The following is a 21,514-nucleotide window of genomic DNA, read 5'->3' on the forward strand; positions in this document are numbered from 1 at the left end:
GCAGAATGTTGATCATCCTTAAAGCTGAGAGATGTGTTTTGAGGGGTCATCATACTATTCTTTCGATTTTTACGTGTTGGGACAAAAGCAAAAAATACATAAGATAAGAAAGTAATGAGAATATTTTGTATTTTTAAAAGAAAAGAAAAGAAAACAATCATCTTTATATAGTACACTTCTTAAGGACTTGTCAAAATTCTTAACCAAAATTTAGTGCTAAAACTGCAAAAACAGTTGTGAAAAAGCCACCATTCACATGATTTATAGCTAAGCCTTCTTTGGCAAAAGACAGCTGCAACTGCTTTCTTTTTTCTTTTTTATAAATTTATTTATTTTTTATTTACTTATTGTTTGGGCTGCATTGGGTCTTCATTGCTGCATGTGGGCTTTCTCTAGCTGCAGCCAGGGCGGGTTACTCTTCATTGCGGTGCAGGGGCTTCTCATTGCGGTGGCTTCTGTTTTTGCAGAGCACGGGCTCTAGGCGCGCAGGCTTCAGTAGTTGTGGCACGTGGGCTCAGTAGTTGTGGCTCATAGGCTTAGTCGCTCCACGTCATGTAGGATCTTCCCAGACCAGGGCTCGAACCCTTGTCCCCTGCATTGGCAGGCGGATTCTTAACCACTGCACCACCAGGGAAGTCCCTGCTTTCTTGAACAAGAAGGCTGCAGTGTTTCACAGGCACATTTAAATACATTAAATGTCATTTTTAAACCTCTTTGGCCCAACCCCCCTACCAATATCTTGAAGACTAAGTGTAATACTTTGAAATGGAGTTTCTAGCTGGAGCATTTTTAGCTTGCCTTGGTTAGACAGAAGCAAAGTCTTCAAGGATCGTCTGAAACGTTTTTTTCCATGAAAAAAAAAGAGGAATTTTTAAAAACTCCCTTATTAAAATTGGGTTGCAAGACAATAATATATTAAAATTAATTTTTGCTAAATCTTGTAGCTAAAAAACTAGCCCCCCCCCCAAAAAAAAAACTAGCCCAAGCTTTTCTGTCAGTGAGAAGGTTAAAAACAAACTTACTTGCTACCTTCCACCACATCCCCGCCAACACCAAAAACAAGCAAACAAACAAAAAAGAACACAGAAATGGGGAGCATAAAGGACAGAGATTGGTCTTAAGTCTTAAAATGGAGACTTGAGACAATTATTACAGATAACTTTTTGACATTCTATCATACTATTCTTAATAACTATTATTTTAAGCAGAATTTTTTTTCACACACCTAATGTATTGTCAGAAACTGTACTAGGTACTTTACATATGTTAGCTCATTCAATTCTCACATCAACACTGCCAGGTAGATATTCTTATAGGCATTTTATAGTTGATGAAACTGAAGCCCACAGAAATTTGCCTGAGGTTACAAAGCTGTACAAGTGTGGGTTTTTTACTCATAATAAGTGTCAGATCCAAAATTTAAATTTCATCTGTCCGAATCCAAGCTAGCAGGTTTAATGACATGAATCAGCTACCTAGCCTCAGTGAAAAACAATTTACAGCCTACAACTCCATTGCAGCCACTTGTGTTGATGCAGACTCAATAGATATTTGACTCATATTCCCTATTTAAAGACAAAAACAATCTATGTATATCCATTCATCTGTCAATGGACATTTAGGTTGCTTCCATGTCCTGGCTATTGTAAATAGTGCTGCAATGAACAGTGTGGTACATCTCTTTTTGAATTATGGTTTTCTCAGGGTATATGCCCAGTAGTGGAATTGCTGGGTCATATGGTAGTTGTAGCACATATATATGATGGAATATTACTCAGCCATAAAAAGAAACGAAATTGAGTTTTTTGTAGTGAGGTGGATGGACCTGGAGTCCGTCATAGAGAGTGAAGTAAGTCAGAAAGAGAAAAACAAATACCATATGCTAATGCATATATATGGAATCTAAAAAAAAAAAAAGGTACTGATGAACCTAGTGGCAGGGCAGGAATAAAGACATAGACATAGAGAATGGACTTGAGGACACGGGGAGGGAGGGGGAAGCTGGGGCGAAGCGAGAGTAGCATCTACATATATACACTACCAAATGTCAAATAGCTAGCTAGTGGGAAGAAGCTGCATAGCACAGGGAGATCATTTCAGTGCCTTTCGATGACCTAGAGGGGTGGGATAAGGCGGGTGGGAGGGAGACGCAAGAGGGAGGGGATATGGAGACATATGTGTGCACATAGCTGATTCGCTTTGTTATATAGCAGAAACTAACACAGTACTATGAAGCAATTATACTCCAATAAAGATCTATTTTTAAAAATCTATCTACATGTTTTATTTGTCCACAAAACCCATGAACAATTTATCACTGACCCATACATTAACATTAGTTTTTTCCTTTGTCCCCATGATTTTACTTTTTATTTGCTCAAAACTTTAATGTCCCATTAAAGTGCTGTTAAATCACATATGTGTGCCCTCTGCAATACCATCTAAAGTTTTAAAATGTTAAAACAATCATTCATTTAATTAGCTAATGTATAGTAATATATATATAAATACATACATATATGTATATATATATTTTTTTTTTTTTCCACACCACGCAGCTTTTGGGATCTCAGTTCCCTGACCAGAGATTGAACCCGGGCCACGCAGTGAAAGCCCAGAATCCTAACCACTAGGCCACCAGGGAACTCCCTGTAGTACCTATATTATTATCCCAAGTCATCTTCATTAGGATCTAATACACCTCTAACAAAATATAGGAAATAATGATCAAACAAGTTAAAACTAGTATTCTTATAGATGTTCCTAATCAAATTTGAATAAAAGGTAAAAACAGCTTTCGGATAAGAATTGCTAAAAAGTTTCAATAACCAGAATACCATTGTTAGACAGAAGAGTCATGTAAAAAAAAACTATTTGTAGACGGCAATTGGTATTTTATAACCTTCAAGAGAGCAGTATTTACCTTTTCTAGTCATTAAGTAGAAAAAGTTATACTTCAGTGAATGATTAACAGGTTTAAATAAATGTAATTATAAATGTTCAGAGAATAACATTATAATTGTATTTAAACAGCTTAATTTGATATGAACACTCTCATACATGGAAAATTAGGCCCAACTGGAGAACAGAAAATATTGTAAGTAGTGGAAACAGTGCTAGATATGACGAAATTATGAACTGAGGGAAACTTCACACTCGTTTATAATATAATATATGTACCATTTAACTGCATGTAAAAAATCTTACTGAGAAAACTCAATATTAGAAAATAGTCTATGTTAAAAAGGAGTAATTAAAATTATTGAACATTAACAGCAATTCTCTTGCTGAAAAGTAGAGGGATGCTGAGAATAGATCAGAAGCTTCTAACTTACTAACCAATAAACAGTGAATCACAGAAGTAATTAAAGTGATTTCCTGGGTGATCTAATAGTGCTACTTGTTTGGGGGAGCCTGAAGGCTGATGAAAACCAGGATCTTTTAGTATTTGGAGGATTCCATTCATTGGTTCTTTATAGCATCATATCTTGACCACAGATTATGTGACTGAATCTTAAATAAAGAGCTGGGTTTACTGTTATCAGTTCTTCTTGCATGTTAATCATGTGTGTATTGTACGCCTCCTCCTTTTACCTTTGAATATCAACGTATTATTCCGGAGTAAAAATACATAATGAAATCCAGAATAACAGAACTTTTAATTTAAGTTTCTTTTTTTTCCTTTGAGATTTTTGGAACTTCAGAGAAAGTGAAGAGTAATAGCATAGAGCAATTAAATTCACTGACAGAAACCATCTGTTTCAACCAATTCTCATGACTTTCTTAAATTTCAAAGATAATACATTTTTACTGCAAAACATTCAAACAACACAGAAAGACATAAAGTTAAAAAGGAAAGCTCTCCTCTTTTCTTACTCCCTAATCCAATACCCTAGAAGTAACAACTGTTAACAGCTTGTTCAATGTCCAAATATTTTTCTATGTATATATAAGCATATACATATAGTCATTTTTTTACAAATTTGAATCATATTACTACATTAAGCTTTTGTTATCATTTCTAATTAATTGAAATGTAGACGTATACTGTTTTTCTTCTACTTATTTCTATACTTCTCTCTCCTACTAGAGGTCAGAGTTCATCTGAAGGCAGGAGCTATCTTGTTAATATTTTTTCTAAATGCCTACTAAGGTGACTTGCATTGTTTTTTAAGCAGTCTCCATAGAGACTCTCAAAAATTGCCAATGCCAACTATATTTCAAGTCTTCATGGAGGGGTATTAGGAAAATTTTCAATTAGCAATAATCATGCCTCGGATAAACCTCATTGGCTATGATACGGCCACTGCACAAAGCTACCTTGTATTTGTTAAATAAGTGTTTATAGACTTGAATTTAAGCAATCAATCAACATAAATGAATGAAGAGTGAAGAAAAGGATAAAATAATAGCCATGGGTTGAGGCCTTCCCTGGTGGCACAGTGGTTAAGAATCTGCCTGCTAATGCAGGGGACACGGGTTCAAGCCCTGGTCTAGGAGGATCCCACATGCCGCGGAGCAACTGGGCCCATGAGCCACAACTACTGAGCCTGCGTGTCTGGAGCCTGTGCTCCGCAACAAGAGAGGCCGCGATAGTGAGAGGCCCATGCCCCGCGATGAAGAGTGGCCACCGCTTGCCACAACTAGAGAAAGCCCTCGCACAGAAACGAAGACCCAACACAGCAAAAATAAATTAATTAATTAATAAAAACTCCTACCTCCAACAAAAAAAAGAATCGACCTGCCAATGCAGGGGGCGTGGGTTCAAGCCCTGGTCCAGGAAGATCCCACATGCCGCAGAGCAACTAAGCCCGTGCACCACAACTACTGAGCCTGAGCTCTAGAGCCGGCGAGCCCAACTACTGAGCCCGTGTGCCACAACTACTGAGCCTGCATGCCACTACTACTGAAGCCCACGCACCTAGAGCCTGTCCTCTGCAGCAAGAGAAGTCACCGCAATGAGAAGCCCGCGCACCGCAAAAAAGAGTAGCCCCCGCTTGCCACAACTAGAGAAAGCCCACGTGCAGCAAAGAAGACCCAACTCAGACAAAAATAAATAAATTTATTTATTTTTTAAAAAAATAGCCATGGGTTGAAGGAAAGAGATAAGTAAAAATGATTTCTCTAAACTTGATTTTGCTGATGTGTATAATTTCTTGAAGAGGAAAAATAATTAAGCAGAACAGAAGGTAATGCTGATGAACTGTTTGACTGGGGACTGAGGGAGTTGGATGAAGACGTAATCAAAACCATGACTCTCAGATTGTCTCTTAGAGTGTTCCTGGCACCCAAACACTGTCAGACGGCTTTCTCAATGTACCGGCCCTTGTTTTTGTGCCATGTGTGTTATATACCCTTGCATTTGCACAGCCTGTTCAATCACCTTTGAGTCTAAGATGTAAAAGTGTGCTTCAAAAGCTCATAATTTAATTTGCATCATGTCCAGAAATCACAGTGATCTAGAGGCTGAAGGATTTAGTTCTAATTCTGGCTTTGCACTAACTGAGACCTTGGTCAAGTCACTTCTTTTTCTTTTTCTTTTTCTTTTTTTTTGGCTGCGCCATGCGGCTTGTGGGATCTTAGTTCCCTGACCAGGGATCGAACCCCAGGACCCTGCAGTGGAAGCACAGAGTCCCAACCACTTGACCGCCAGGGAATTCCCAAGTCACTTATTTCTTTTGCTTCAGCATCTTATCTATAATAGAGAGTTTTTAAGAATTGGACCAAATGATCTCTGAAGTCCATCTTCTATCTCTAATTAGCAGGCAAGAACACAGAACTTGGAGCAATACAGCCTGGGCTTGACTTTGCTTATGAGCAAGCTACCTAACCTCTCTTCCCTCTCCTATAAAACGGGAATAATAATAGTACCTACCTATCAAGATTTAAATGAGGATTAAATGAGATAGTACATGGAAAGTGCTTAGAATAGTGCTCAGCCCATTTAGCACTAAATATATGTTCATTCTTATTACTGTTTATATTGTAAATTTTCTATGGTTCTGTAATTTAACCACTATTCTGTTATATTTGATCATGAAAGTCACTCATCTTTAAGGACCATTTAATTATGATTTGTTCAAAGGTGATGCTGGGCTAACTGCTATGCAACCACAGCGTCCCTGCCCTTTCAGTCTAACATTGACAATGGTGTAATGATCACCATCCTTGGTCAAGACAGTCAAGTGTAGAAATGGTTCCTAAGGGACTCATTTAGCCTCTGACGCCAGTAAGGACAATATCCAATGTCAACATCGCTGGTTCTAGGAAAGAGGTATAGGGAATTACACATAAATGTTACATGCTGTACTAGACACTTGGACAACTACATGGTTTTCTGAATACCTCAAATTTGCTGGCAGGTCCTCCATGAACTTTCTAGGTGATCCTAAATTCCAGACACATATAGATATTTTATTCTCAACAGGTGAGAGTGGGACCCTCATTCTAGGACTGTTTAGTTCTTTTAATAACCAAGTACAGCCAAAAGAAAATATAATTTTAAAACAGTATGCTGTGGTTCATGTCAAATGACCTTTCCCCAACATTCAAAATTTAGAACTGGTGGGACATACAGAAAGCACAATGGTTTAGTATAGTGATCAGAGAGGCCTGAATTCACATCCTGTCTCCATGACTACCTAGCCTCTGTGAACTTCAGTTTCTTCTCTAAAATGGGAAAAATAAAACCTGCTTTGCAGAGGCTATATTATCAACAATGTATGTCAGGCCACCAACAAACTAGCTGATCCATAGTGGGCATTTATTCAACAAGTATTCTATGCCAGGCTCTTCCCTGGACATCTGTATGTATAACTGTGAACAAAAGAGATACAGTCCCTGCACTCAAGAAGCTCGTAGGCCAGGAGTGTGGATCTATGTTGCATGGGCCTGAGACTTACATAAGGAAAAAATTCAAAATTATGGACAAAAAAGTTGGTACAAAAGTAAACATCTATTTAGAATGAGAAAAATATTACAACAAATTACTGTGGTCTTGGAGATTCAGATTCCTTATTTTCTGAGGTCTCTTCAAGGAATTTATCAGAAATATCGATACTTACTTAGAAATGTTTCCAATCACTACCTGGCTCCCCACCCTCCCAGCACATTTCATGGGGACTCAGGCAAGTGAGGAGTACTGAAGTTTCAGCTTCCTTAGGTTCATGGTCGGTCTGCCTTTGTTGCAGGCCCCAAAATGGTAGGTCTTATTTTTGTTTCTGTACAAATTATATTATTTGTAATTTTCAGAGTGGTTTCTATATTGACTATCTTTAACTTTTTATTCCTAAATCCTGAGGAAAGGCTTAAAATCTCCAACCCAGGTCATTTTAGCTTCAATTATACTTGGAGATACAGTCTTTTTATATTAAAAAAATTACTAATGGGATCACTATTGTTAATTTAGTACTAACAGAAAGCTTAAAATGTCATTTCACCTTCTGCAAAGTTGGCATGCAAATGTTCTCCTTGGGCAAAGAACCTGAACTTCAGTAAGGTACCAATTTACTGATATTGATTTCTTCTAAGTGCCCTTCTAATATCTGGGGAAACCCACAGATGCTTCATTTAGTAAATTATGAACTTTATTCCAGACCTTTTTCCCTTTGTGTTGCCAGGTTTAGATTCTGGCTCAGGCATTGGTTTAGTTTAGTAATATTATAATTGAAATTAGAATTCTATAACAATAATAGGACTTTTTTTAAGGAACAAATATATTAGAGTTTAGTTTTTACATGATTTCTATGTGGAAATCCTGACACTAGGCAAATTGATAACAATAGATGATTTGTTAGAATAAGTTGAAAATATAATGATTGAAAAGAAAATAGGAGGAAAACAAATTTTAATATGATCATTACTGAGTTAGTCCAACCATAGAAAATATGAATTCGAACCATTAAAAATAGAATGGGTAAATATTTTCTTTATGAAAGGTGGTAACTTTTGTTAATATTTAAATTCTCTCCTAAGAATAATGAGGGTAAGATATTGCTTCCAAGAGAGCTTCAAGATTATCAACACATAAATGACAATCACATAATTTATTTTTAGCAATGAACAATAAAATTCACATATCTTAAGCACCCAATAAATATTTGTGGGATGAATGAATGTTAAATAGTCTGGAAGAGCAGCAATTGTAGCTAGTAGAAAACTTGATACTTAATATAAAGAAGTGCTGAATAAATTAAATAATAAATCAAACTGAAATGAATCCTAGCCCAAATGAACAACGAATAATTTTGATCAGCAGCAAAAAAATAAATGAGGACAAAGTGGTCAGCTGCGAGCCTTGAGAGGTCAGGGAGCACCATCTGTGAACACCCCTCAAGCCTACACAACTCCCCACTGTTCTGCACAGCAGGTTAAATAATTTTCAGCTTGCTCTTTCAAAGTCCTTCAAATTTAGGTTCATGTGGTTTTCATAGGGTCTTTACATGTATTACCTCATTCCATGTTCACAACGATTCTCTAGAGTGTTTATTTTTAGCTCAGTATAATGAAGGAGGGAACTGAGGCTGCTAAGAGGGAATTGACTGATCCAAGACCCTAAAGCTAATTAGTAGCAGGGCCAGTACTAGAGCCTGGGTGTCCTGCTTTCAAGACCCGGGTCCTGTCCCCTGTGGTACCAAGTAGGTGAGTAGCACTTTTATATCATTCCTGATGGCCAGTTATCCCCCAAAAGAGCAATCAATGATTCCAAGCAGGTGGTCAGAAAACACTCTCAGTGAAGGACAAAATGTATGGAAATCAATTTGGAAACATGCAAAACAATTCAAAAAATAGGTAGCTCATTCCTGGGATTCAAAAAAGGAAAGGATTCAAACAAATTAAAAGCTATATGACCAAAGTTAGTTACTACATTATTTATGACAGGAAGGAAGGAAGGCATGAAGAGAGAGAAAGAGAGAGACAGGAAGGAGGGAGGGAGGGAGGGTAAGTAAAGGGAGGGAAGAAGGAAGGAAAGATGGCAGGAAAAGAAAAACAAGCTAATTTTTATCAAAAGAGGGAGATGACTAAGTAAATCATATTTCATCAGATTGATGAATTGTTATACTAAGATTATTATGAAAACTAAAAATAACATGGAAAATGTTAGAGTGACTTTAGCTGGGAAATATATTTGGAAAAGTTGGGGGGAACACAGAAATATGAAAACAGTTTGCTGTGTGGAGTTTTAAAGTATATTTTCTTTAATGATTTTCATTTAATACTTTATTAAATAGCTTTAACAATAAACAAGTTTATAGTTCACATGAAAATATTTCAGCCAAAATGTGGCTAAATTCATGCACAGATTTGAAAATTTAACAAAAATTTAATTTTTGACAAATGACTGGGTGTTCCTTAAATACAGACACGTGTGATGAGGTAGGTTTCTTCAACGCACGCCTTCCAAAGCACTGCCTTCCACCCGTGTCCCTTCCACCACGTCTCCCTGACCTCTGACCCCTTCTTCATCTTTGTCTAAAGTTGTCCAGCTATCTTATTTGCCTCCTATCATCCACAGAACTTATCTGAGTCTGGACTTCCAGGGGCATCAAAGAGCTGCTACGTTAGATTAGAGGAGGGAACAGAATGAGATATTAGACCCCTGGCTGTCTCTCAATGACATTAGGCCCTGCTATCTGCCTCAAAAAGAAAAAGCTGACTTCCCCTTTAAGCTACTGAATCTAAAGAACAAAGGTTGAAGCTCCCTTAAATCAATCATTCCAAAGGTAGACGGCCTTGTACAAGATAGAGGGTAACCTTGGAAAATCACAGAATGACTGTTGTGCAAGGTTGCAGGGCCCAGGTTGCACTCCCCTGCCAACCCCAGTTCAGTTTCCCCAACAGACCTCCTTTATGAGCATTGGACCAAAGCACACGCATAGATACCCCAGTTTCATCAGGAGTTATGTCAAACTCACTGCCTCAGAGCAATAGTTTTTACCTTGTTACCTGGCGAACAGGATCAGGTTATAACTACAAGTGCTGCACAAAGAACCTCCCCCACATTCTCCACATGAGGATGGAGAGGCTGTCTTCAGCCCAGAGCAAAGATAACCCTAGATACCTTGATAGCCTATGCAAATAGCAGCAAAGGTGAAAGAGACACTGTGAAACACCAAGGTCAACTTGGGGCATAACAACACATGTATATATAGATATATGGAGAGATATATACCTCCAGAAAACTCGCTTGGAAAGCTATTGCAAAGGTACATGTCTGTCATCACAGCTTAGGTCATCTTTCATATAGTTACAGAAATATGCAATAGAATATCTATTTCAAAGAAAAGCCCCCCTGCTTTTTTTCCCTATTAGAACCGGTTAACTGCTATTAGGACTGGTTTATTACATTTATACTAATTTCATCTCACTCTCCCTTTAGTGTCTGATGGCATCATATTCACAAGGCAGCTAGTTTATGGCTCAGAATCTTATGTGTGTTTAGTGCTTCACAGTTTACACATAAGAGGTACACACTCACCCTAAAGAGGCGTACTGATCACTCACTGTGGCTTTTATGGTTGAAAGCGCTGAGGCTACCAAGGGATTAAGTGACCGCTTAGAATAAAGCAAAGAATGCATCCCTGTGAATTCTAGTAATGCATGATTACTTTTGTTTCAAATCAGGAAAAATGCAGTTAAGAGTTTCTGCTGTGTATACACTACCAAATGTAAAATAGATAGCTAGTGGGAAGCAGCCGCATAGCACAGGGAGATCAGCTCAGTGCTTTGTGACCACCTAGAGGGGTGGGATAGGGAGGGTGGGAGGGAGACACAAGAGGGAGGGGATATGGGGATATATGTATATGTATAGCTGATTCACTTTGTTATACAGCAGAAACTAACACACCATTGTAAAGCAATTATACTCTAATAAAAGTGTTTAAAATAAAAGACTTTCTGCTATGATTCCAGCCCCAGAAAAGTCCATAAAGAGCTGCTGAGACCACTTAAGGTGGAATCTGCCCTGGGCTGCCCTGAGATTCCTTTCAGAAGCTGGAAACTAGGGGTGGAGGCAGGGGAGGAGGCTACAGCCTAAACACTTTTCTGAGAAGGACATTCGTAAGGATCTTTGGGAACATTTGGGTGCTAAGTGGTTCCAGGATCTTCCAATGAAAACAGAGTAAGAACAGGTAGATAGAGGTAATACCTTGAGGCATCTACTTCTTCAGAAAATCTTTCATGGAATTATTTAAATTAGCTATTCTTGCACAAAGCAAGGAGACACCAGTTTTGGAATCCTCAGCCCTTACATTAATGTCTATCTTTCCCCACCTAACAGAGTTCATGGAACATTTTTAATGGCCACAGGATCTATTAAGTTTGAGCCATTGCTTGTATTTTTTTGTTTTTGACCTTCAGAAAGGCACTTTTGGATAATTCAGCCCAATATAAAACATCTCCAATGAGCAAAAGGAAAGCTAAAGAACAAGACTGAAAGCAGACTTTGTGGGTTACAAACAGTAAGGGTTTGTGCCCTTGTTTTAGCAACACCCAATTAGAGGAGAAATTGGCAGTCCTGGGAAGAGCCATTAAGAGACAAGCAAGTCAGGTGCTGAGAGGAGGCGAGGCAGAAACATAAAGCAGCAAAAGCTCTGGCTGGCCAGGCAGGAAGGAGACCTTGCACATTTAACTGGCCTTGAGTCCTTAACTGGAGTCCTCAGGTTAAGAACCATACAGCTAGCTCATGGTTCTTTATTGAACCATGCCTCTGCCTTAATTTAGTGTCTTATTTTATTCAGTTTTATATGTTTCTCTTTCATACACTTTAGTCTTATTAAGATTATCATTAAGTCCATTAAGATTATCGGCTCCTGAGAGCAAATCCCTGCACCATTTATTTCAGCCTCTCAGGGCAGGGCAAGACAGGCATTGAGTCAGCGCCCAGTAAGTACCTAGTAAATAGACTGAAAACTGATCGTGAGGCTCTGTTTTTTTTTTTTAACATCTTTATTGTGGTATAATTGCTTTACAATGGTGTGTTAGTTTCTGCTTTATAACAAAGTGAATCAGTTATACATATACATATGTTCCCATATCTCTTCTCAAGGTGTTTTAAGGGAATGCAAGAGGAAATGTAAATTCCAGGGGGACCAATAATAATAACATCCATCTTTAGGCAGTAGCTCCTAGGTGCTCTATTCTATGCTACATATTTAATATGTGCATTAGCTCTACATCTAACAACAACTTTACAAAGGGTATTATTATTTTTAACTTTCTTTTACAGCTGAGGATAGGAAGAGATTTCAGACAGGTTAAGTGCCTTATCTAAGGCTACTATAGTTAATACCTGAACTGTGCTGATGGCAAATCCTACACCATTCCCACTGGTGTTCTGAGTTGTGCCATGCCTGCCACCCTTTTATAATAATAGTAATAATAGCTAAGGCTTATATAGAGCTATACTGTGTGCCAGCCACCATTCTAGAGTGCATCAATTCATTCAATCCTTACAACAAGCCTAGGAGGTGAGCTCTATTATTATCCATTTACAGAATATAGAAATTGTATTATCCTGGACTTCTAAGTTAGGGCCAAAAGAAGACTCTGTAGAATAATGAAAGAGCACTGCTCTGAGCCTTTCTATGCAGAGGAAGAAACCCTATAATCCACATAGTGTCTCACCTGTACCCAGCCCCGACAAAGCCCGGAAGGGAGCCAGGGAGAGGAGAAGTAAGTTGGAGCTGGGACAAGAGCTCTCTGCCTGCCTCGCAGTAATCCTATAGGGGAGGCTTTAGGTTGGGAACACAGGGGAAGTGAACAGAGAGCAGACTTTGCGGTCATCAGGGTTCCCTGGCAGCTTTCCCCTGCAGCACCCGACGCTTCACTAATCTGTCCATGAGAAGACCTTCTATCAGCCAAGTCACAACCCTTTGAGTAAGGACAGCAAAGATTAACAATATTTTCTTGTTCTTAGGCTCATTCAAAAGTTTGGCATAACTACAATAGAAATTTCCGCCCACATCAGAAGGGTCGGTTATCAATCACGTTGGGATCCCACTGGATTGAACCAAACAGATCAGAAAACACAATGGATATACTCAAGTGCCAACAATCCATTGTTTCTGTGCTCGGGTGGTTTGCCAACCCTATCCACGGGGATGGTAACTATCCAGAGGTGATGAAAAAGAAGTTGTTCTCCATTCTACCCCTTTTCTCTGAAGCAGAGAAGAATGAGGTGAGGGGCACAGCTGACTTCTTTGCCTTTTCCTTTGGACCCAACAATTTCAAGCCCTACAACACCATGGCTAAAATGGGACAAAATGTGTCCCTCAATTTAAGAGGTGTGCTGAACTGGATTAAACTGGAATATGGCAATCCCCGAATCCTGATCACTGAGAATGGCTGGTTCACAGACAGTCATGTGAAAACAGAGGATACCACAGCCATCTACATGATGAAGAACTTCCTCAGCCAGGTTCTCCAAGGTTGGTTGCACATTAGCTCAAAACAACTGTCTTGAATACTTATGCTATAGGGTATTTAAAGTCACCTTTGAATATATGATTATTGTTGTTCCGGTCATTGTTGGACTTCTCTATTTTCCAATGTTGACAGAATTTTTTAACGTGACTCTCGTCCTTTTTTCTTTATAAATGTATTTATTTATTTATTTTTGGCTGCGTTGGGTCTTCATTGCTGCACATGAGCTTTTCCCTAGCTGCGGCGAGCGGGGGCTACTCCTCGTTGCGGCGCGCGGGCTTCTCATTGCAGTGGCTTCTCTTGTTGCAGAGCATAGGCTCTAGGCACGCGGGCTTCAGTAGTTGTGGCACGGTGGCACGTGGGCTCAGTAGTTGTGGCTCGCAGTCTCAGTAGTTGTGGCGCACAGGCTTAGTTACTCTGTGGCATGTGGTATACTCCCGGACAAGGGATAAAACCCACGTCCCCTGCATTGGCAGGTGGATTCTTAACCGCTGCGCCCCCAGAGAAGTCCCACTCTCGTGTCCTTTTAAATAAAGGTTTGAAAACAATAATTTTAGACTGTAGATACATCCTTAATTGGCAACAAGATGCTGTTTCATTCCTTTTAAAAGGACATAATGCTAAAGGAGACATGTCAAAAGTTTTCTAACAGTAGTACTTTAGATGCTGAAAGCTTTTTTTGATTGTGCTCCTTTTACTCTACTACGTGACTCAATGACGAAGAGTCTGAAGACAATGAATGAGCCATGAATGGCTAAGGTGAGCAACTTCTATTGTTCTTGGATATTTCTCTAACCCCTGCCCATCCCCTCATTCCTTTTCCTTTATTCAGGTAGTGACATCTGCAGGTGACTGACTGAAATAATGGAGCAGAGGACAAGCTCGAATTATGATGTTCTGTCTCCTACAGAGTTGGGCTCCATTTCTCTCCTATATAAAGGAATTCTCAGTGGATCTTTCTACAACTCTGTAGCTCTCTTTAGAAGTCACAAGCTTGGAGGGAATTCCCTGGAGGTCCAGTGGTTAGGACTCATGGCTTTCACTGCTGAGGGCCCGGGTTCGATCCCTGGTCAGGGAACTAAGATCCCGAAAGTGGCACAGCATGGCCAAAAGAAAAAAAATGTCACAAGCTTGGAGAAAAATCCCTGGTTCTGCAGAAGAGAGTGTTCAGGGAGGGTCCTCAGGGAGAGCAAGATGTGCTGTCCCAACTTGTAGGAGGAGCACATGGAACAGAGCCTTGCCCAGCCACGGGGCACATGCACACGGGGGCCTCCAGAGCAGAGGACTCTGCCCACAGGGCCTGGGCCAAATGCCAAGCACTTTGGCAAAAGTGGTGTCATTCCCCAGGCGTTACCATTCCACCACTCCTCAGGACCCTACGACACCAGAGAGACTAGAACCAGGGCCTGCTGAAACATACTTATTTCATCAGAACCCCTTTTTTTAGGCCGTGCCATATGGCATACAGGACCCCAATTCCCCAACCAGGGATGGAACCCATGCCCCCTGCAGTGGAAGCACAGAGTCCCAACCACTGGACCACCAGTGGTCCAGTCCCACATCAGAATCTCTTGACATCAGTTCCCTTGACATTGACTCCACCTTTTAGGAAAAGAATATCAGTGATAAAACCCCCAACGTGCAGAAATGAGACATTACCATGAGAAAATGAAAGCTTTTAAGAAAAGAAAAATGGTTCATGATTGATTGGGGTATTTGTTGTTTTTATTGCATATTTCATTTTATCTAGTTCCTAAAAGTTATTGAATTTAAAGCTAGAAAGTTCCTGAGAGATCATCTTTTCCAAACTTCTCTATCTACAAATGAGGAAACAAGAGATCGAGAAACTTGCCCAATAGCCCCATCCCAGGAGCACAGTAGAGCAAGCCCTCTCCCCTCCTGCCCCTCAGCCCAGTCAGTTCTTGTTCTCTTACATCACTGTGCTTCTTTCTCCTCCTTAAATCTACATTCACATATGCTCATTCTCAAAGCTGATATTTCAGTCCCTGAGGATTGTTTCACAGAAGACAGTTTGTCCACAAATGTGAACCAGCCCAAGGTTGAAATGAGAAGCTCTTGGTCACGAGCAGACATCTACATTGGTCCCAAAGGGTTCTGGAAATCATCATGCCCTCTGACACAGATTTTTTTTTTTTAACTATTTCAATTCAGTATTTTACTTTTTTTTTCCTTCTTATAAGTCCTCCACTGCTATTTATTTATTTATTTATTTTTGGCTGTGTTGGGCCTTCAGTGCTGCACACGGGCTTTTTCTAGTTGCTGCGAGCGGGGGCTACTCTTCTTTGTGGTGCACAGGCTTCTCTCTGCGGTGGCTTCTCTTGTTGCAGAGCACAGGCTCTAGGCACACGGCTTCAGCAGTTGTGGCCTGCGGGCTCTAGAGCGCAGGCTCAGTAGTTGTGGCGCACAGGCTTAGTTGCTCCGCAGCATGTGGGATCTTCCCAGACCAGGGATCGAACCCACGTCCCCTGCATTGGCAGGCGGATTCTTAACCACTGTGCCACCAGGGAAGTCCTCTGACACAGATTTGCACACTAAGCCTCAGGAATGTTTTAAATTTTATCCTTTAACTGTGTCATTCACTTGGGAAGACCACTCTAGATGAAAATAATTGCCCCTTTTCAAATATAAAAATAAATATTCTATTTGATATATTGGGCCTGCAAATTTAGGAAAAAGGTTGGTTTCACAATATGCTGCCCCTGGCATGTCATTAGTGAAGTCGTAAACATGAACCAGAGTGTGTAGTCCTCTGAACATCTCTGCTTTTTTCCTTCTGTGCAGCAATCAAGTTTGATGAAATACGAGTGTTTGGTTACACTGCCTGGTCCCTCCTGGATGGCTTTGAATGGCAGGATGCTTACACCACTCGCCGAGGATTATTTTATGTGGATTTTAATAGTAAACAAAAAGAAAGAAAGCCCAAGTCTTCAGCACATTACTATAAACAGATCATACAAGAAAATGGTTTCACTTTGAAAGAGTCCACACCAGATGTGCAGGGTCAGTTTCCCTGTGATTTCTCCTGGGGCGTCACTGAATCTGTCCTTAAGGTAAGTGGCTACTTACAAATTAGCTATAAAGTGGTGCAAATAGTACACAATATTTTCTTTCACTTTACTCAGTGACATCTAGGAGATGTCAGACAATATCAAATACCATGATCACCTGGAGGTTATGAGGGGAAGTTAGGGAAAGTGGAAGGAAGAGGAAGAATTCATGCTTACTGAGAGCTTTTCATACTGCCCTCAAGTTGTATACAGTCTAGAGTGAACTTACAGTCATTTTTGTGGGAGGCATTTGTTAGTAGTGTCAAAATTAAAGGAAAATAATTTTATAGAGTTTTTAAAAATTTTTTTGGCTGGACTGCACAGCTTGCAGGATTTTAGTCCAGGGACTGAACCCACGCCCTCAGCAGTGAAAGCACAGAGTCCTAACCACTGGAACACCAGGAATTCCCTAGATTTTTGTTTTGTCAAAAGCAAATTGTTAGTGGCCTTTTATTTAAGTGATTCCTCTTATTTGATAAATTTGGATTATTTGCCTTATGAAGTCTTTACACCCCAGTGGGGCCTCCTGACTTGTCTCATTCCTCACCTTCTTCAGATGTTTACTCAGATGTCACCTGCTCAGTAAGGCTTCCCTCCACTCCAAAAAGCATAACTCCATCACTATCAGTGCACATTCCCCCTTCCTGCTCTATTTTCCTATATAGCATTCATCACTCTCTAGCATACTATGTACATTACACATTTCCCTTTTTTCTCCAGCTTTACTGAGATACAATTGACATACAATATTGTGTAAATTTGAGGAGTATGATGTGTTGATTTGATATGTTTATATATTACAAAATCGTTACCACTATGGCATTAGCTATCACTTCCATACCATCACACGAAATTCCCATTTCTTTTTCTGTGGTGAGAAAATTTAAGATCTACTCTCTTAGCAACTTTCAAGTATGTAATACAATATTATTAACTATAGTCACCATACTGTACAACAGACCCCCAGAACATGTTAATCTTATAACTGGAAGTTTTATGCCCTTCAACCGGCATCTCCCCATTTCCCCCACCCCCAGCCCCTGATAACCACTTTACACATTTTTCTTACTGATCACCTGTCTTCCCCTACTAGAATGCAAACTTTCTCCTCAAGAGGGTGGAGAGGTTTGAGGCTTTGCTGCCTGCTGTATGCCTTACTAGAGCAAAGTAAGGCACATGGCAGGTGCTCAATGCATAGTGCATGAATAAGGTCAACTTTTAGAGCCAGGTGAGCCCTTAGAAACCTCTTACTCCAAATCCTTCATTTTATAGCTGAGGAAAGTAAGACCCATCAATTAATAATTGAGACCTAAGTGACTTGCCCAAAGTAACACAAATAGTGGCAGAACTGTAGCAGGCAAACTTCAAGCCCCCAGATGCACAATGCTCTTTCCAAAATAATAACTATTTTTTGAAGCTCCTACTATGTACCAAGCACTTAACTGCTGTATGTATGTGCATTCTGTCTACTTAATCTTTTTTTTTTAATTTAATTTATTTATTTTTGGCTGTGTTGTGTCTTCTTTGCTGCGGTCAGGCTTTCTCTAGTTGCAGTGAGCGGGGGCTACTCTTCGTTGTGGTGTGCGGGCTTCTCACTGTGGTGGCTTCTCTTTGTTGCAAAGCACAGGCTCTAGGTGTGCAGGCTCAGCAGTTGTGGCGCAGGGGCTTCGTTGCTCCGCGGCATGTGGGATCTTCCTGGACCAGGGCTCGAACCCATGTCCCCTGCATTGGCAGGCAGATTCTTAACCACTGCACCACCAGGGAAGTCCCTGTCTACTTAATCTTAAAACCCTCATTTTAAGAGACATAGATGTAGAGAACAAACGTATGGACACCAACGGAGGAAAGTGGCGGGGGGGTTGGTGGTGATGGGATGAATTGGGAGATTGGGATTGACATGTATATACTAATATGTATAAAATAGATAACTAATAAGAACCTGCTGTATAAAAAATAAATAAAGTAAAATTCAAGGGCTTCCCTGGTGGCGCAGTGGTTGAGAGTCCGCCTGCCGATGCAGGGGATGCGGGTTTGTGCCCCAGTCCGGGAAGATCCCACATGCCGCGGAGCAGCTGGGCCCATGAGCCGTGGCCGCTGAGCCTGCGCGTCCGGAGCCTGTGTTCCGCAATGGGAGAGGCCACAATAGTGAGGCCCGCATACTGCAAAATAAAATAAAATAAAATAAAATTCAAAAAAAAAAAACACCACCTCATTTTATAGGCGAAGAAACTGAAGTAACTTTAGATAGGTTACATAACTTGTCCGGGTTACCCAGATTTGTCTGTCTCCTGACCATTATGCTATAAGACCCCACAATACCACACTATTACCTGTATTCTAGAAGCATATGGAAAAACAAGATGTGCAAGTGATAGGACCAGACAAAAGGGCCCAAACCATGAGTGGGCAAAGTTATGAATCTCAACCCCTATCGATATTTAAATAAGACTTTAGTAAAGGCTCAGAGGTGATAAAAGGGGGAAAGATACAGAGAGTAATATAAACACAGTGACTCACCTTCAGTTTGTGTCCCCTGGAGAGCCACCTACTTACCCATTATCTATCTCCTCCTCCACATGGCACAGGCAGGCCATCTTTTCCATACCACTTCAAGTAGGTTTATATTTTCCAAATTCCAGACCCAGCAAAGAGAGGCCCCAGGGGAGACAAGAGTTCCAGCCTGTTCATGACCCAACCTGTAAGTTCCTGCTTCCTCTGAAGACCCATCTGTCCCCCAGTGTTTGACACTGTGAATGTCTGCCCCCTCTGAGAAGCATACCCCTATTACTCAGAGAAAGAGCTGATCACTTGGGTCAGGGGAAAGTAATTCTGTGATCAATCAGGCCTGGGTTTCTTGCTCACACCTGGAGCCCATCAAGGAGTCAGCGTCCCTTGAACTTAAACCAGGAGTGAGGATGAGTGGTTTGCCAAGAAAAATTAGGGTGCGTTTTGAAAACTCAGCCAGATGATGTATGAATAGATGATGGGTAGGCAAAAGAGTAGATGTTCTCTATAGGAAGACTAATAAAGTGAAAGTAACATTTTAAAAATATTGCTATGCCTACCCACACACATCTTATTTTCCTCCAACCATTTTTTCCTTCAATATTCTTCTTTTAATTTTTTTTTGCGGTACACGGGCCTCTCACTGTTGTGGCCTCTCCCGTTGCGGAACACAGGCTCCAGACGTGCAGGCTCAGCAGCCATGGCTCACGGGCCCAGCCGCTCTGCAGCATGTGGGATCTTCCCAGACCAGGGCACGAACCCGTGTCCCCTGCATCAGCAGGAGGACTCTCAACCACTGCGCCACCAGGGAAGCCCATCCTTCAATATTCTTCTCCAACATTTTGTTTTGAAAATTTTCAAACTAGTACAATAAACACCCATATTCCCTTCATCAAGATTGCTGATTGTTAACATGTTGCCATGTTTGGTTTTCCTCTCTTTCAGAACCATTAACAAGTTGCAGACATCATTATACTTTACCCCAAAATATTTCAGCATGTGTCTTCTAAGAACAGTGACATTCTCCTATCTCATACTATTATCATACTCAGGAAATTTAATATTTATTCAATATAATCCAACATATAATCCATATTCAAATTTTCCTAAATGTCCCCAAAATGTCCTTTATAGATTAAAAAAACCTTTTTAAAAAAATCATGAATAAGGAACACGTTTGTTGTTGTGTATCTTTAGCCTTTTAATTCAGAGCAATCCCCCTAATCTCTTGGTATTGACATTTTTGAAGAGTTCAGGCCAGATGCTTGTAGAGTGTTTCATGGATTTCTCTGTTTCTTTATTAGATTAGTTAAGCATTTCTGGAAATAATACTACATAGATGATGTTGTGTATTTCCCATACATCAAATTAGGAGGCACATAAAATCAGTTTGTTTCATTACTGAAGACATTAGTTGAAGTAATAGTCACCAGATTTCTTGATTAAGGTGGCATTTGCCAGATCTCTTAACTGAAAAGTACCTTTTCCATTTGTAATTAAGAATTAATCTGATGGTGATACTTTGAGACCATATAAATATCCTGTTCCCCAACAACATTTAACCAATGGTCTTAACATTGATACAATAACCTTGCCTGAATTAATGATTACTTTGTAGATTGCAAAATGGTGAATTTCTAATTAGATTATTTATTAGGTGAATTCTTTTCAATTCAATGTGTTATAATTCATTGTTGTCATTGTTTCATTGGGCCTTTTGCTACTCAAATTTTCTCAAATTTGGCCAGTGGGACTCTTTCAAGCTGCTCCTGTGTCTTTTTGACATTTCCCTTTTAGGTTTTAAGCACTTCCTTATTTTTCTGGCACAAGATGTACCAGCATCACTTCATTCTTTTCCTGCCCCAGACCTGGAAAAAGCCATTACTCCAAAAACCCCAGGATCCTTTTAGTGGAAAATAGAACTTTAGAACCAAGCTCTGGGAGCCAGGGTTGAGATCAGGGTGCAATACTTTAACTATATCTATTGGCAGATTAATCACACACTGGCTAAGACTAATGCTTTCTGGATATTTTTTAAAGTAAGACAGATTTGGGGAATTCCCTAGCAGTCCAGTGGTTAGGAGTCGGCGCTTTCACTGCCATGGCCCGGTTCAGTCCCACGTCAGGGAACTAGGATCCTGCAAACCGCACCTCGGCCAAAAAAAAAAAAAGAAAAAGTAAGAGATTTTTCTTTTGATCTTGCCTTACCTTACGGCAAGATTTCGCTTTGTAAATACCCTTTCAATATCATGATGCTCTGTGATTTCAAAACACTGGAACTGACCATCTAGGCTAGGAGGGTTTTACTCAAATAATTATATACAGATTTACCTTAATGCTCACATGATCAATGTTCTCTCAGTTTAATGTTCTAGATAACTGGCTGGCAGATGGCAAGTGGGAATGATATGATTTTGTAATTAGACTATGAAAGATGACACACGAGAAAACAATTAGAGGGAAAATATTTACCAAAGGTTAATTATCCATTTATTCCAGGTGTATTTAAATTCAGTCAT

General features: G+C 40.0%; 1 protein-coding gene across 1 annotated transcript in view; it reads left to right on the forward strand.

Moving 5' to 3' along the window:
• The window catches only part of KLB (klotho beta), a 34,416-nt gene that overhangs the window by 7,119 nt on the left and 5,783 nt on the right, over nt 1-21,514 (forward strand). The window contains 2 exon segments of the mRNA XM_007449430.1: nt 12,917-13,427; nt 16,225-16,493. Coding sequence (XP_007449492.1) covers nt 12,917-13,427; nt 16,225-16,493 — 780 coding nt within the window.

This window comes from Lipotes vexillifer, unplaced genomic scaffold, assembly GCF_000442215.2.
Source record: "Lipotes vexillifer unplaced genomic scaffold, Lipotes_vexillifer_v1.1 scaffold153, whole genome shotgun sequence".
In the NCBI taxonomy this organism is placed as follows: domain Eukaryota; kingdom Metazoa; phylum Chordata; class Mammalia; order Artiodactyla; family Lipotidae; genus Lipotes; species Lipotes vexillifer.